At 43.2% G+C, this 14598-nt stretch overlaps 2 protein-coding genes across 2 annotated transcripts; one reads left to right on the top strand and one right to left on the bottom strand.

Moving 5' to 3' along the window:
• Positions 1-861: 861 nt before the first annotated feature.
• rpl36 (ribosomal protein L36) lies at positions 862-3072 on the bottom strand. Its single transcript, XM_031877434.1, has 4 exons — positions 3006-3072; positions 2363-2457; positions 1234-1368; positions 862-987 (listed from the first exon to the last, which is right to left on the bottom strand). Exons 2-4 carry the CDS (start codon positions 2453-2455, stop codon positions 898-900), a joined length of 318 nt encoding a protein of 105 aa, XP_031733294.1. The 5' UTR covers positions 2456-2457; positions 3006-3072; the 3' UTR covers positions 862-897.
• Positions 3073-4479: 1407 nt separating this feature from the next.
• On the top strand, positions 4480-14519 carry lmnb2 (lamin B2). Its single transcript, XM_031877439.1, has 13 exons — positions 4480-4923; positions 5843-5979; positions 6108-6264; positions 6782-6907; positions 7086-7184; positions 8335-8406; positions 8487-8612; positions 8718-8938; positions 9461-9680; positions 9835-9942; positions 11669-11788; positions 11895-11972; positions 12545-14519. Exons 1-13 carry the CDS (start codon positions 4711-4713, stop codon positions 12578-12580), a joined length of 1713 nt encoding a protein of 570 aa, XP_031733299.1. The 5' UTR covers positions 4480-4710; the 3' UTR covers positions 12581-14519.
• The last annotated feature ends 79 nt before the right edge of the window (positions 14520-14598 follow it).

Genomic DNA, 14598 nt, shown 5'->3' with positions numbered 1-14598 from the left:
AATATAGAACCGTACAAACCAGATTCATAATCACGATGAAAATCTCTTTAAGACTTTGACTGCATCTTGAGGATGAAGTAAAAACAAATGAATCAAGCGGACACTGGAAAGAGTTCATCTTCAATGAAATCTGCTGCAATCTCCCTCAGACGGCCGTTAATACTAGAAGTTCAGAGTACATTACCTCTCAAATGATATTTGTGTGAAGCTGAACATGAAATGTTTCGAATGCAGCATGTTGGGTGATTAAACTTAAATGGAGTGTGTAGGATTTATTTTTAGTTTATCAATGAATGACCTGAAACTAAAACATTTTGTTTCCCTTAGTTTAGAATTACATCAACCCCAGGGCTGTGTGGGCAACAATCTGATATGACAGATTATACAGGGTTCAATAGATGATACTGTAAGCAAGGACATGTTGCTTTTTAAAGCTAATTTTTGTAAAAATATGGCATGAACACACCACCATGAGCATCAAATCTGAGTAAAGACTACTTTTCTTACACAATTAGAACAGTGAGATCCGTCTTTGCCTTTATCACCGTGTATTATCAAAGCACTACTTTGTTTAATCTTAGCCACTGTCTGTCACCAATCTTTGCATGCAAACTATTAAAAATCTACTGTTTGAGAATTGACAGTATCACAAAACATAATATTGTAACACTCAAGTGTATCAATAATATCTTAAACTACTAAATAGCACCACTGTGATTTGCAGTGCGCCATGTTGCTATTTTGAATGTTTAATGATGATTTTCCCAAAAAGAAAGCACATCATCCACATAGAACAGGCTCACTGTGGAGCAGAGATTACCATCATGTACATGGGCAAGACAAACAGACCAGCAGTCTGGATTTTGTAGTTTAGCAAACGTTTTATTAAGTGACAGATTAGTCCTTCTTGGCGGCGGCCTTCCTCATGGCAGCCAGCACGTTGCTCAGCTCCTCCCTCTTTCTCTTGGCACGAATGTGAGTGCCGATCTGTGGAGGATGAACAGCAACGTTAGACTGACTCAACAATCCTCAAACACAAGACTCAGAGAAAAGCTCGACACCAGAACGAGTGTCAAATATTAATGAACTCTGCATTAGATGTATAAAGCTGTGTACCCGTTGCTCTATAATATATAAAGCTTGATCACTGAAAGTCCATTTTCCACCAGGCCATTAGTGATTGTAGGTGAGAAGAAATGGGAACATGCTGCTACAACCAGAACGCTAACTCACCCTCTTCTTGATGAACTTAAGGGCTCTCTTGTCCTTCGACACCTTCAGCAGCTCCATGGCTCGCCTCTCATACGGAGCGAAACCGCACACTTCGCGGATCATGTCCCGAACAAACTTGCTGTGTTTGGTCAGACGCTGCAGAGGAAAGACAGCATTTCAACATGGTCCACTTTATCTGAACTGGGATCTCTCCAGACTCCATTGATAACATATTATATCTTCAGTAGTGTATGTGCAGCATGGAAGTAACACTGAAAACATTCCTCATCAAACTTTCACATCAGCCCTGTGAGCTACAGCTTTAAAAAAGGACATGTAGCAGAAGTTGTTGATCTTGAAATGCGGAACTTTGTACCAATTTCATGAAAGAAGTTAACTGTCAGCTGCAGGATTGAGTATCCCTTGACTCATGCTGCGTTCACACTACCAGCGACAATCACGTTGAAAATCCTTTTGGATGGAGGCCGGTGACACGAACCAACAAACTGACGCCCGACAACTTGAGCTGATCCATTAGCCGGTTCCCAGTGCCATTTAATGACACGAGAGCACTTCAACAGAAACTGGTTACTTAATTTTGGCGATCCTGGATTAAGTTAATATCCCTGAAAAGCCAGCTGCCCCCAGTGTTTGAGGCTAGAAGTTAGTCCGAACCAGGACAAGGGCAGCACACCGCTAATTAAGCAGGTTCCCAAAAACGTCAATGTTTTTTAAATTAACTCGGTTACGTCACTGTCTCTTAACTTTTAGTTTCTTTTAACTTGTCTTGTTCTGTGTTTTCTGTCTGTAACTATGTGTTTCTTATGTTGCTGCCTGTCTTGGCCAGGTGTCCCTTGAAAAAGAGATTTTTAATCTCAATGGGACTCACCTGGTTAAATTAAAAAAAAAAATGAGTTAGCATCCTTTTACTGACTGTGGTCTCTGAAGCTCAGCTGTGAAACATTCAGTCTCTGACCCTAATCACATTTATCACCTTAAAGCTGAGGATTTCACACATCTGTATGAACAAACTGCAAAACACTTGTGAAACGTCATGGTGTCATCTGAAAACTATGCTTCATGAAGTAGGAAAGAAATACTGAACAAGATGTCCAGTAGTCACTATTGTCAACAGCAGACAGATACTCACCCCACGCCGGCGGCTGTGTTTGGGAGTAGTCACATTCTTGGTGACTGGATGACCTTTGTTAAGGCCAACAGCCATAGGGTAGCGAATAGCCATGTCTACAGGAGAAAGCACACAAGCATGAGGACAGACCCTAACAAGTGGTTTCCACTAGATGCTTTGGGACAGACACCTCGAATTGGCTCCAACAGCAGCATTTCACTGTACAAATCACAACTACTGTTCAACATTCACATTGGTCCACTGAAGTAAGGCATTATGATTCACAATTACTGGGTAACATTAAGAGTGCGGTAGCAATATAGTATCATTCGCGGGAGAACGTGTAGTGTTTATTTACATAAAAAGTAAACGTATTATAATTTGTCTCCGTACATACTGCGTCGTATCGCGACTGTAAGTCTCGTTAAATACGGAATAGTTGGCTGCTTGAGTGCGCTGAACGAACAGAAACATGGATGCTGGTTAGTCACTGACGGGGCAACACATTTACAGCTATTTCACTTGTTGTTGCGCTATAATACTGGGCTCAGACGTTAGGTGAAGTCATTAGTTCACCGTAGTTTCAATTTGTTCGGTAGAAACGGACGGATGGCGGAGATTAGCCGTGGCTTTTAGCTGATACTTTTCAACATTTAAATCTTACCTGCTGTCTACGATAGCGGGCAAACCGGAAGGACTGCTGGAGGAGAGAGGCGGGGTAATGAAAGGTTTGACCCGGAAGACACTTCTGCTTGTGCGCCAGTAGAGCAGTGCCCCTGCCGGCCGGAATCGGTACTGCTGTTTGATTTGTGGTCCAGGCTGGTGCAAGTACCAAAGAGGTTGTTTGAAACCTTTGGATTGGACTGTGGATGTAGAAAAAGAACAAATATAAATTATGGTGGGAGTCTGATGATATTTCTTTTAAATAATTCCATTTGAATTAAGAAACGTTTTTTTAAATATTGTTTAAACAATAAACAAACTAGAATATGAGGCCAAGAGTATACTGTTGTGCATTTATTTTTGCATTGTCCAATTGTAAAGAATTTGTGCTTTCATAACTAACAATATTGTTTTGGCTTGCTTTGGAGGAATGGTCTCCTGGAAAATAACACACAGAAAAACACTTTTTCTTATTTTTCTTGTCTTTATTATGTGTTCCAAACATACTAACTAAACTACATAGACACATTTTTTAACTGAACTGAATGAATTGAATAAGTAAAGTGATTATTACCTGTAGTCATTCTCAACTCATTCATGGATGTAGAATATTCCTTACAGTGTACAATTGCATGTAGGGTGTATATGTGGTTGTAGATTCTTAACAAGAATATGTGTGTGTGGATGTTTTTATTTTAATTTATTTTACAAATTGCACATCTACATGCCAGGGAGGGCAGCTGCAACTGTAGAAGAATATAGAAAGAAATAAAAACGTAAAAAATGAAAATAATAATAATATTAATCAAAAAGGGAATATCTGTGATCACGAGCAATGCATGTTGTTAGTTTTCAGGGCCTTTTTGTTAGAACGGCGTTTAATAGTTTTATGTACAGTTCAAAGTCTTTGTCTTACATCTACGTATATATAATTTGGCAATAATAAGGGTCACACATGCTTATGAGATGCTGGCTGGGTGAAAGGTCATCAACTTTCATCCATCCATCCATCCATTTTCCACCGCTTATCCGGGGTCGGGTCGCGGTGGCAGCAGGTCAAGCAGGCCGACCCAGACCTCCCTCTCACCGGCAACATGTTCCAGCTCATTCTGGGGGATCCCGAGGCGTTCCCAGGCCAGCTGGGAGATGTAATCTCTCCAGCGTGTTCTGGGTCTTCCCCGGGGTCTCTTCCCAGTTGGACGTGCCTGGAAAACCTCCAGTGGGAGGCGTTCAGGAGGCATCCTAATTAGATGCCCGAACCACCTCAGCTGACTCCTTTCGACGTGAAGGATAATAAGCAATAGATTTATAGTATATGCCCGTCATAGGTAAAGAATCAAAACATAACATGTTCAAAAAATAATGTAAAATATTTGGACTCCATTCTTGCTAAACAAGAATGTGTGCATGTGTGGGTTTTTCTCTCTTTTCCATTCTCCCATCATCCATTGCGAGACAGGAAGCGGTCTCTGCTTTTGGCGCGGTCTTGATCGAGGGGTCGGCCATCTTGGAATCACATCAGTGTTTCAGCGGGTTTTACTATACTCTGAGACATTGCATGAGCACTCGACTCATTGATTGACCTCCTATCGCTGATTAAGGAAATACACTGGTTTTGCGTCCCCGTTTAACGACCGGAGTAGATACGTTTATCTTTATTGCTCACGGAGTGAAGAAGCAAACTTAGGATTGTTGAAAGAACCGTCATGGCGACAGCTACCCCAAGCCGTGAAGCTGGCCGGACGGCGGCCTCGACACCCCTCTCCCCGACCCGGATCTCTCGCCTACAAGAAAAACAAGATTTGCAGCACCTGAACGATAGGCTGGCCGTTTATATCGACCGCGTTCGGTCATTGGAACTGGAGAACGACCGGTTGATGTTCAAAGTGTCCGAGAAAGAGGAAGTGACTACTAGAGAGGTGAGTCGAACAAAAACGAGCCAACTATTCTTTCAGCCGCAGACCACCTGGCCACCAGTAACGTGAACCAGAGCTTCAGCGGATCTAGAGCTCGTTAAACAATACGTTCACGTGAATAAATGGATAGGAACTAACCCTTGTTCGTTATAGCTGCCAATTTCCCATTAAACATCTGAATTAACTAACAATTTCACCCGATATTGTGTTTACTAATTCATGTTAGTTTACCGGTGTTGTGTCAAATATTGTTTCATGGTAAGTTTGCGTGACATAACAATATCACGATTGCTATAATTTTACTTTGTCACAGTTAATAAAGCACGCGCGATCGCGTTCCCCAATCTGCGTTCAAACATAACGTAACCGGGAAGATTAAGGCGGGTGGTTCTGCGCGCCAATATATAATATGAGCGAGTTATGAGTTTTCATTTATTTTTGTGCAACTTCACTTCACTGCAAACGTGCACAATCAAACGTAACATGATGTAGAAGAATGCCCTGCTATAGCATGGTTAAGTGAAAGCGCCAGGCAGACTTCACATGACGTTTTAAAGTCATTCTGCTGTATTAATACTCTGAACGTGGCATAGAGAACCTTTAAAGTACCTGAACTGGTGGTGGAATATAAGTGTGTCGGTCTCAATGCCTCCTGTTCCCCTGAAGCCAACAGTACTGTTAGTTGGCCTCACCACTTCATCTATGTGAAGGTAAATAAAGGAATTGAGAATTGTAGGGTATAAGATGGTAAATGGACTTGTACTTATGTAGGCCTTTCTAGTCTGCTGACCACTCAAAGCACTGCACACTACACGTCATTCACCCATTCATACACTGAATGTGTGTGAATAGTGTGTTGTCATTTTATTTTTATTTAACCCAGCCAAGTCATCTAGTAATGACTGTGTGTCCCTCTCTTTAGGTGACCGGCCTGAAGGCTCTGTATGAGGCAGAGTTAGCTGATGCTCGACGGGTTCTGGATGAAACTGCTAGAGAGAGAGCCAGGCTCCAGATAGACCTGGGCAAGGCTCAGGCGGACCTGGAAGAAGCCACACGCAGGTGATATGATACAATACACAGGTCACCTTGTTTGAGATCAGATGAATCTGGAGACCAGATCAGTGTTTGGTGTCAGCGGGCAGTATGAAGCCATAACTGTGTTCTCCTCCTCTGTCCATGTGTTCCAGTGCTAAGAAGAAGGATGGGGATCTTGCTGCAGCGGTGTCCAGGGCCAGTGGTCTGGAGGGCCAGCTGCACAAGAGCGAAGCAGCTCTTTCTACAGCTCTAAGCCAGAATGCGACTCTGACTTCTGAGCTGGCTGATGTCAAGAGCCTGCTGGCTAAGGTGAGTACTGCAAGGTCATCTGTTTTAAAGGGTTAAATAGTCTGTGTGTGTTCTCTGAAACTTGTTTCCTACAGGACATTGTGAGACTGAAGGGGAGCACTTCCCCGCAAGAAAATGTTGTACATTTTCAAGTTAACTGCATCAATCTGTTGCATTTAGATACCTAAATTAAAACGCTAGGTCTGTGAAGAACTTTGTGCTCTAATATTGGTGAAATGTAGTACGTAGTACATTTAAGTTCAATGTTGAGGGTACTTGTACTTCAATTGAGTATTTCCATTTTCTGTAACTTTACTAGTTACTTTGCCGTTTCAGATTCTTAATAGAAAATATATAAATGTTGATCTGTTATTAAGTAGTACATAATTAAGTATATAAAGTAATTCAAATGTCCTACTCAGAGGACCAGAATCCACAGCGACGTTTAGTTCTTCTCAGCTTTTCTATCTCGGGTAGCTCATGATGGCTCAGTCAGTTCAATCTATGTTGAGTTTCCTTCTGCTAATATTTCTTATAGGCAGAGGACAGCCATGCTGTTGCCAAGCGCCAGCTGGAGGCGGAGACACTGATGCGTGTAGACTTGGAGAACCGCTGTCAGTCACTGAGTGAAGACCTGGAGTTCAGGAAGGGCATGTTTGAAGAGGTAAGCGTGTGTGGGCCAATGGCATGTAGATAACCCCAAAATCATTGTTTCCCTGATCTATTATTCACGTAGAAGTGAATGACATGCAACATTAGAAAACACTGGTCAAATGTATTGGTTCAACATATTAACTATATACTGTATGTTTCTGCTCTCCGGTCGTCTTCCTTGTGTTCAGGAGGTGCGTGAGTCTCGGCGTCGAAAGGAGCACAGGGTAGTGGAGGTGGACTCTGGAGTCAGACACGACTATGAGTTTAAACTGGCATCGGCTTTACAGGTATGTTGGGATGAATAGTGACCGCTTTCATGTCTGTGGGAGGGCGGGGCAATAGAAGCAATATATGGGTACATGTATAGTAATATCAGTGATGAAGACTGCAAATATGGGGTTGATATGAATATATGAAATCTTTATATACTGTTGGTCGCTTGACAACAGCGAGAGCCAATCACATCGCAGAGGCAAAGCAGGGAATGCCATGGGTTTCCCTCCACACATTTCAATGTGTCTGTCGTTAACCCTCTGAACCCCAAAACCAGGCGGCGGGATTGAAAATCATGTTTTCTTCAAATAATTGCAAAAACGACAAACTGACATTAGTGGCAGATTTTCAGCTTTCCGACGGTCCTTGAACATACCACGAACACTTCTGCCAGAAAAAGCATCAAAAACAAATCTTATAATTTGGATATCTAATGACAAACTTTTGATTCTACATGTCTCATTTAATATCTCGACCCACATAAACCATTTAAATGAACCACATCCTCTAAAAAAAGATAACACTCTGCGCTCCTCAGTGCACCTAGGAAACCATGATTGACTCGGCTGAGACCAACAGTCATGTGACAAAAATTCCGTGAAACTTCAACTGCAGGCCACTAAACACACAACTTGGAAACATGTTTTATAAATAGATTCCACTGTTTGCCAATTTTTGTAAAATAGATTATCAAAGAAATGCAACTGGCGTTTTTTTCCTTCTATTTTTAGGATTCATTGCATTCTATCTGTGTTATACTGCACTAACGACATATTTCAGTTCTCTCTACTTCTAGTCATGGTTGTGCTGTTTCCATAGAGGAGCAGGACTTTGATATTGTAGTGAAAATCAAAGCTACAAGTCCATTTCATCATGTTTTGCCCGAATGAGTGCAGTTAAAGACCATAACAGCCAGCAACTTGATGCTTAGCACTGCACTACAACAGAGACATGCACTTATGTCTCCATGAAGACAGAAACCAAGTCAAAGCTCAGTAATCTGTGTGAAGTAGAGAAACAGCGTTGTGACTGACAACATGGTTCTGTTATGTTACTGGAACCAGTGTGGTGGAAATATGCAATTTGCTGAATTTACAACATGACTATTAAGGAGGAGCCTTTGTTTGAGAATTGGTAACAATAATGTTTGTGTGATCCCATCAGGACCTGAGAAGGCAACATGACGAGCAAGTCTCTGTGTATAAGGGGGAACTGGAGCAAACCTTCCAGTCCAAGGTGAGCCACAAATCCTTCTCTTTTCCTTTTATCTCTGAAGCTTTGACTCACTAACAAAGTCCGTCTTGTTCTCACTCCAGCTGGATAATGCCAAGGTGTCCTCTGAGATCAATGACAAGGCAATGGGCTCGGCCAGGGAGGAGCTGCAGGAGTCCCGTATGAGAATAGAGAGCCTTGGGTATCAGCTCAGCGCCCTGCAGAAACAGGTACTGCTGTGGAACACAAACCTCACCATTTCAGCTTCAGCATTTCTATTGCTAATTGGCTTTATTAATGAATGGTCATGCTGATCGTCGCTTGTATGTTGTAAGGCGGTGGCCTCAGAGGATCGCATCAGAGAGCTGGAGGAGATTCTGTCAGCAGAGCGAGACAAGCACCGCCGTGCCATGGAAGGAAGGGAGCAAGAGATGAGCGAACTGAGAGACAGGATGAACGCTCAGCTCAGCGAATACCAGGAGCTGTTGGACGTGAAGCTCGCTCTGGATATGGAGATCAACGCATACAGGAAGCTGCTGGAGGGAGAGGAGCACAGGTACAACACACACACACACACACACACTATGTGAAACAGCTAAATGTTGTTGGAGATGACGGGGTGCTCCAGACGAGAAGTTTGACTGTGAGTTTCCCCCATGTTGTCGGTCATTGCTATTTAGATTACAATCATTACAACTCTCTGACTGATGGAATGTTGTGGGACATAATGTGCAATGCGCGCGCTGTTTAGTTTGTTTAATAACAGAACACGGTATAGACCTGTTCTATAGGAAAGGGACCCTTAAATCACTTCTGCTGTGATCTGGCGCTATAGAGAAAACAAAATGAACTCCACCTTCAGGGGGGGGGGGGGGCGCTGCCCCCCTAATACAATGGTAGGGGAAACACTGCATTATCATGACTTTATGCAAATTAGGTCCTAGATCAAACTAGGCCGTGTTGATCAAAAAGTTTGTCACCCAACCACCTGCCAGAGCAAGCCGGACCGTTTGGGGTCCTGTCTGGATTTGGTGTATCTCCACCATAATTCTCTAGTGACTGCTTGTCCCTTTTACAGACTGAAGCTGTCCCCCAGCCCGTCTGCTCGAGTCACTGTTTCCAGGCTAACAGGATCCTCCTCCTCTCGCTCCAAAAGAAAGAGGGTGGAGGCCGAGGCTATGGATGTGCCAGAGGGGCAGCTGCTGGTGTCTGAAGAAGCCACGGCTAGCGGAGCAGTCACCATATCACCCACTGATATGGACGGAAACGCAGTCACACTGACCAATGATAGCACTCAGGTGAGTAAGACTGGCCTCATAGTGACAGAAAGACATGAAGGTTGGATTTATTCAACTACGATGGCAGTAAATGCTGGTCATTACAGGAAGAGTACAAAGTCAGCCTAAGGCCTTCTGTCAAAAGGTCTTGTATACGTTTTCTTGTGTGTCGTAGGACCAGCCGCTGGGCAACTGGAGGTTGAAGAGACAGGTGGACGATGGGGACGAGGTCGTCTACAAGTTCTCCCCAAAGTTCGTCCTCAAAGCTGGGCAGTCTGTGACGGTGAGAAATATCAAGAAGACTAGTTGCTACTCTTTATCGGGGCCAAATCTTCACTTCATATCTCCATAACTATATGTATAACCACAGAGCATGTCTCTGTGTCTATATGAAATAACCACATGGTTCTGTAACACTTGTATGAATTAATCACTTGACAAATGAAATATAAGAGTATTTTCTCATTCAATAATGAACTTAAGTGCGTAATCAGGTTTTCTGATAGATTTGAGTTAGCATGTGCCTGTTATTGTACATTGAGACGTCTTAATTGTGTATCAAGGTATATCGATATATGATTTCATCACGATGCGATTCTATTAAAACCTGTTAACACTCCGACGGCCCGCCCACGGTCTTTTGGAGTGTTAACTGTACATCTGTGTCATGTACACAACTGATATGTATAGGTAGGCACTGATGCGACATCTCTTTGGAACGCTAAGATTCTTGTGATTCGATTGATGCAAACCATTTCAAGATACAATCACAACTGCAGGTACAATCAACGCCTCTGTCAGACCACCAACCAACAAACGAGCAGTTACAAAATCGAGGCAACTCACCGATGAAGCCTCATAGAAATCCACCCATCGATAATATTCCAACAAAAGCGGTCTTGTTACATTGCCAAAGGTCCAGACGATCCAATCCAGTAAAATATTTAGTCCAAAACATTATTACGTCCATAAATACCCATGGACTGCTGTTGCATCATTTCAAATTAGCTGGCAGATATGCCTAATTAGTTATGTATTTTCTGTCGTAACTTCAGTTGTAAACAGAGACGGTCTGTGTCTCAAAATGGCAGCTGCACTCTGACCTTTAGATTGACACCTCATTTGAGAGTCCGCGTTGCAGGAAAGTGCCTGCCCCTCTGCTTTTGTGTAAAGCTTGAGCAAATTGCAACCGATCGTTCTGATGACTGACGCTTCGTATAGCCAATGAAATTTCAAAAATTACGATATGCAGCTTCAGGGGTTAGATTTAGAGCCAGAACACGGAAGTCACTGCGTAACCGCGAGTCAGGTCCCTGTGACCGTGCAGTAAATACAAAGTGTGGTTTTTGAGAGTTTTGGAGACTTTAGGAAAGTAAATAATGGCGAAACAACTTATAGATTACTGTATTTAGACATAAATAAGCTTAAATTGATGCTGTGGTCCCATTGTGTTTTCCAGCGAATAAGTCCCAGCTATAGTCATCTGCAGGCATCGGTTTGCAAAGAAATATTCTCCTTCAGTGTGTTCAAACTGCTATTACTCAATGCCAGTAGCACTTGGAGTGATTCTGTTGGGGGAAAAACTTCAGAGTGTTACCTTTCAAAAGAGCCCAAGACCATGCATGTACTCCCAATGGTTCAAGAACAGCTTTCAGTTGACTCCGGGTATGCCTTGGATAGGCCTTTTAGGCTCACTTTACTGGAGTGGTAACAGTTAAAAGAAAACAAATTATGGCCCAGCGCTACTTTGTATACAGTGTATAATATAATAAATGTATAATTTGTATCCAGGCTTAAAGGTTCGGTTCAGTGAATGCTGTAGATGTTACTGTTCACACCTCTGTCTCAGGGACCTGCTGCTGAGGAGCTGTGGTTGAGATCCCTCCGTGGTATAAAGCAGCTGATTGATGTTTAGTATCGGCTGATGTTATTTCTGTGTCAGCGTGTTTGAGTGGCGTCTGCAGTCTTTGAACATGTGATGTATTAACCTGCACTGTGTGTGTGTACAGGTGTGGTCTGCTGATGCTGGCGTGGCCCACAGTCCACCATCTGACCTGCTGTGGAAGAGCCAGACCTCCTGGGGCACAGGAAATGACATCGTCACCACTTTGGTCAACGCTGATGGCGAGGTAAAGACTTCAGTGTTGATTTGGTGTGCGTGTTGAACGTGGTTCCCGGCTCTGCAGCGCTGCACTGGGCTGTGTGTTTTGAGTCATGAGTCTGACTGTCCTGCAGGAGGTGGCCACGAGGAGCGTATCCAAGACTGAGGTGGAGGTCGAGAATGGAGAGGAAGAGGAGGAAGAGGCAGAAACGGTGAGTTTCATCGAACGGTGTTTTTATTATTTTGTCCACACCATTTATATCAGAGAGGCCAGTTCCATGTTTGCCGAAAGTTAGTCATGCAACAGTGGTTGATATCTTGCTGTCAGGTGTTTTATCACAGTGAGCTCTAATTAGTTCCTCTTGCTGTATATGCTGGTGTTGACTCCCACCTCTACTGAACCGTGACCAGGGCTCTGTGTTAGTCCCTTCATAAACAAACGCTATATTATGTTAATCATGTGACCGTTCCTGATAATCGTATGCCTTTGAAAAGAGGCGGAGCCCAGAGGAAGAGCATGACAGCGTGTTGGCTGATGTTCAGCTGGATGCTTTGTGTCCATGTATTAGTCCAGCTCTCCTGCGACACATTGAGCACCGTGATGTTAGCACAGGCTGCTCGTGAATGCTACGTGTCACAGTGACAAATGCCAGTTCAGCCGGTTTGCATCAAATCAAGTCGGTACCCCAGACCGTAAAATACATATATATATGTATATATATATATAATATATGGCTGATAAAATGTTTCTCGTGATAATCTTCAGTGTCTGGTCTCTCCACAGGGAAAGGTGTCCTCCAGAGAGTGTGTCATCATGTGAAGCCTTCCTCTTCCGTTGGCTTTCACTTCCCCATTCTATATTGTTTTCGATATGATCTTGTCCCTTCCCTCATCATTATGTTTTTTTTACTGTTCAAGACAATATTAGAATTTTTGGACTAATGGACTCTTTTTACTGCCCTTTGTATTTCTGGACCTGCTTTTATGACACTGATCAGACCCCCCCTCCCTCCTCCTCCTCTCATGTCGGTGGTTCACTAGCCTAGAACACATTGTGTAACTGTTGCTCAGGAATCAACTGAAAGCACCATAAATATATGATGAGCTCTACTGTAGTGTTAAACCGTGGGCAGGTCTTAATTACATTTTGGAGAACGCTTTTTTTCCTCCATAATCAAAGCTTTTAAGTGTTTCCCATCTATAAAAGATGTTTGTGTGGTTAGATAGATTTCCTCTGAATTCTTTATTTATGTCTTTTGTAGAGAAGCCAGGTCAAGTCAATTTTGTATCATGGAGCCCAATATCTGAAATCACAAATGTTGCTCTCATCATAGCTGAAGTCCAAACCTTTGACACGCCTGGTCCTTACATGAGCATCCCTCTGCTGCAAAGACAGCCGGGACATGTGACGGTCCGGCCGATGGCTCGCTTTAGGTATCTGAACAACACCATGGAATGAAACGCTTTAGTGCCCTCTGACATCTGAGGAGTGGTCACCAGCTTCAGTGGCTGACGTGTAACTGTTCTTCAGTGAATCACTGATGTCAGTGCTCTCTCACTGACCTGTGAAACAACAAGCGCCACCTTTTCTGCTCACGCTGTCATGTAACGAGTGGTGAAGTGTACGGAAGCACAGCCTCGGCTAACTGGGACAAGCAAAGTGATAGGAGCCTCTCCTGTATGAGAGGTTGTGATAGTAGGTAGGTCCACAGCCATGGAACTAGTTTAACTCCTGCTTGTGTGTCCATGTGGCTCTGTTGTAATACGAGTCTGACCCTGATGGGACGGTACGGAGCAGCGTGACTGCTGTGAGTCTGAGGTATTCTGTTTAGAGAAGCCTTGTGACCGGCTGAACATTGGACTCACAAGCTGGAGAGGTGTCCTGAGTTACATCACGCACAGTGTTGCTCTCAGCCTTGTGTGCCATCATGGAGAAACTCCATATTTTCTTGTGTCTGTATGCCGTGCTTTACATCGCTAGTTATTTTTCTATAGAGTACTCTTCTATGTAATCACTTTGTTACCACCATATACTTCATTTCTTATTTGAGTGTTTTGGGATTTCTGTGATGATTATGGTTGGGTGTATATTACCTTAAAGATATTTCAGGAGCCTGAACACTACTGCGGTGTTGTGTGTCCTCGGCCTCAGACGGGCTTCTTGTCCAGCTGACCAGCTCTGAAGTGTGCCAGTGTTCGACTAACTGACTCTGAAGTTAATACTGTAAGGCTCTGACATGTGGAATGGTAATTCAGTCCCTCCAGGAATTCTCATGATTGTAGCACAAGAATGAATGTGTATTGAGCGGATCTCTGCAGTATATCACCTTGTCATGAACTCTGGTCACACTTTTCCAATCACTGTAAGTTCCATTGAGATGTCAAATAATGAAGCTTCAGTCTCAACAAGAACAACTTCCTTTGATCTACATGTTGCATATTCGTATGCATGACCATCCTTAAACAATAGCACAGTTTGCAGCTGAGGTCCAATTTTTTAAACTCGAATCAGAAAATAAATAAATGTCTGTATTCAGGAGTATTTTTGGAAAAGCTTCTGAGGCAGTAAGCTGTCCCTGGAGGGGCTGTCCCATGACTCTGTGACCAGCTGTGCTACACTATAGATGTGACTTTGTGATGTTTCTTTTGACAACATTTAACCAGGGGGCGGCAGCATGCCAACTGTGAGTTTTCATTCATGATTAACTGTTGAACTACTTTTTGTACACACAATAAAATGAATGTTTTACATATACACATACCTGCAAACTTGTCACCGTTTTTTGGGGGGGGGGGGGGGGGGCCGCGTTCAAACACAGTGAACCCAGGGGTGGGGGG

Source organism: Anarrhichthys ocellatus, unplaced genomic scaffold, assembly GCF_004355925.1.
Source record: "Anarrhichthys ocellatus isolate YVR2014 unplaced genomic scaffold, GSC_Weel_1.0 scaffold136, whole genome shotgun sequence".
Classification (NCBI taxonomy): domain Eukaryota; kingdom Metazoa; phylum Chordata; class Actinopteri; order Perciformes; family Anarhichadidae; genus Anarrhichthys; species Anarrhichthys ocellatus.
This window is presented reverse-complemented; position numbering and strand designations above follow the sequence as displayed.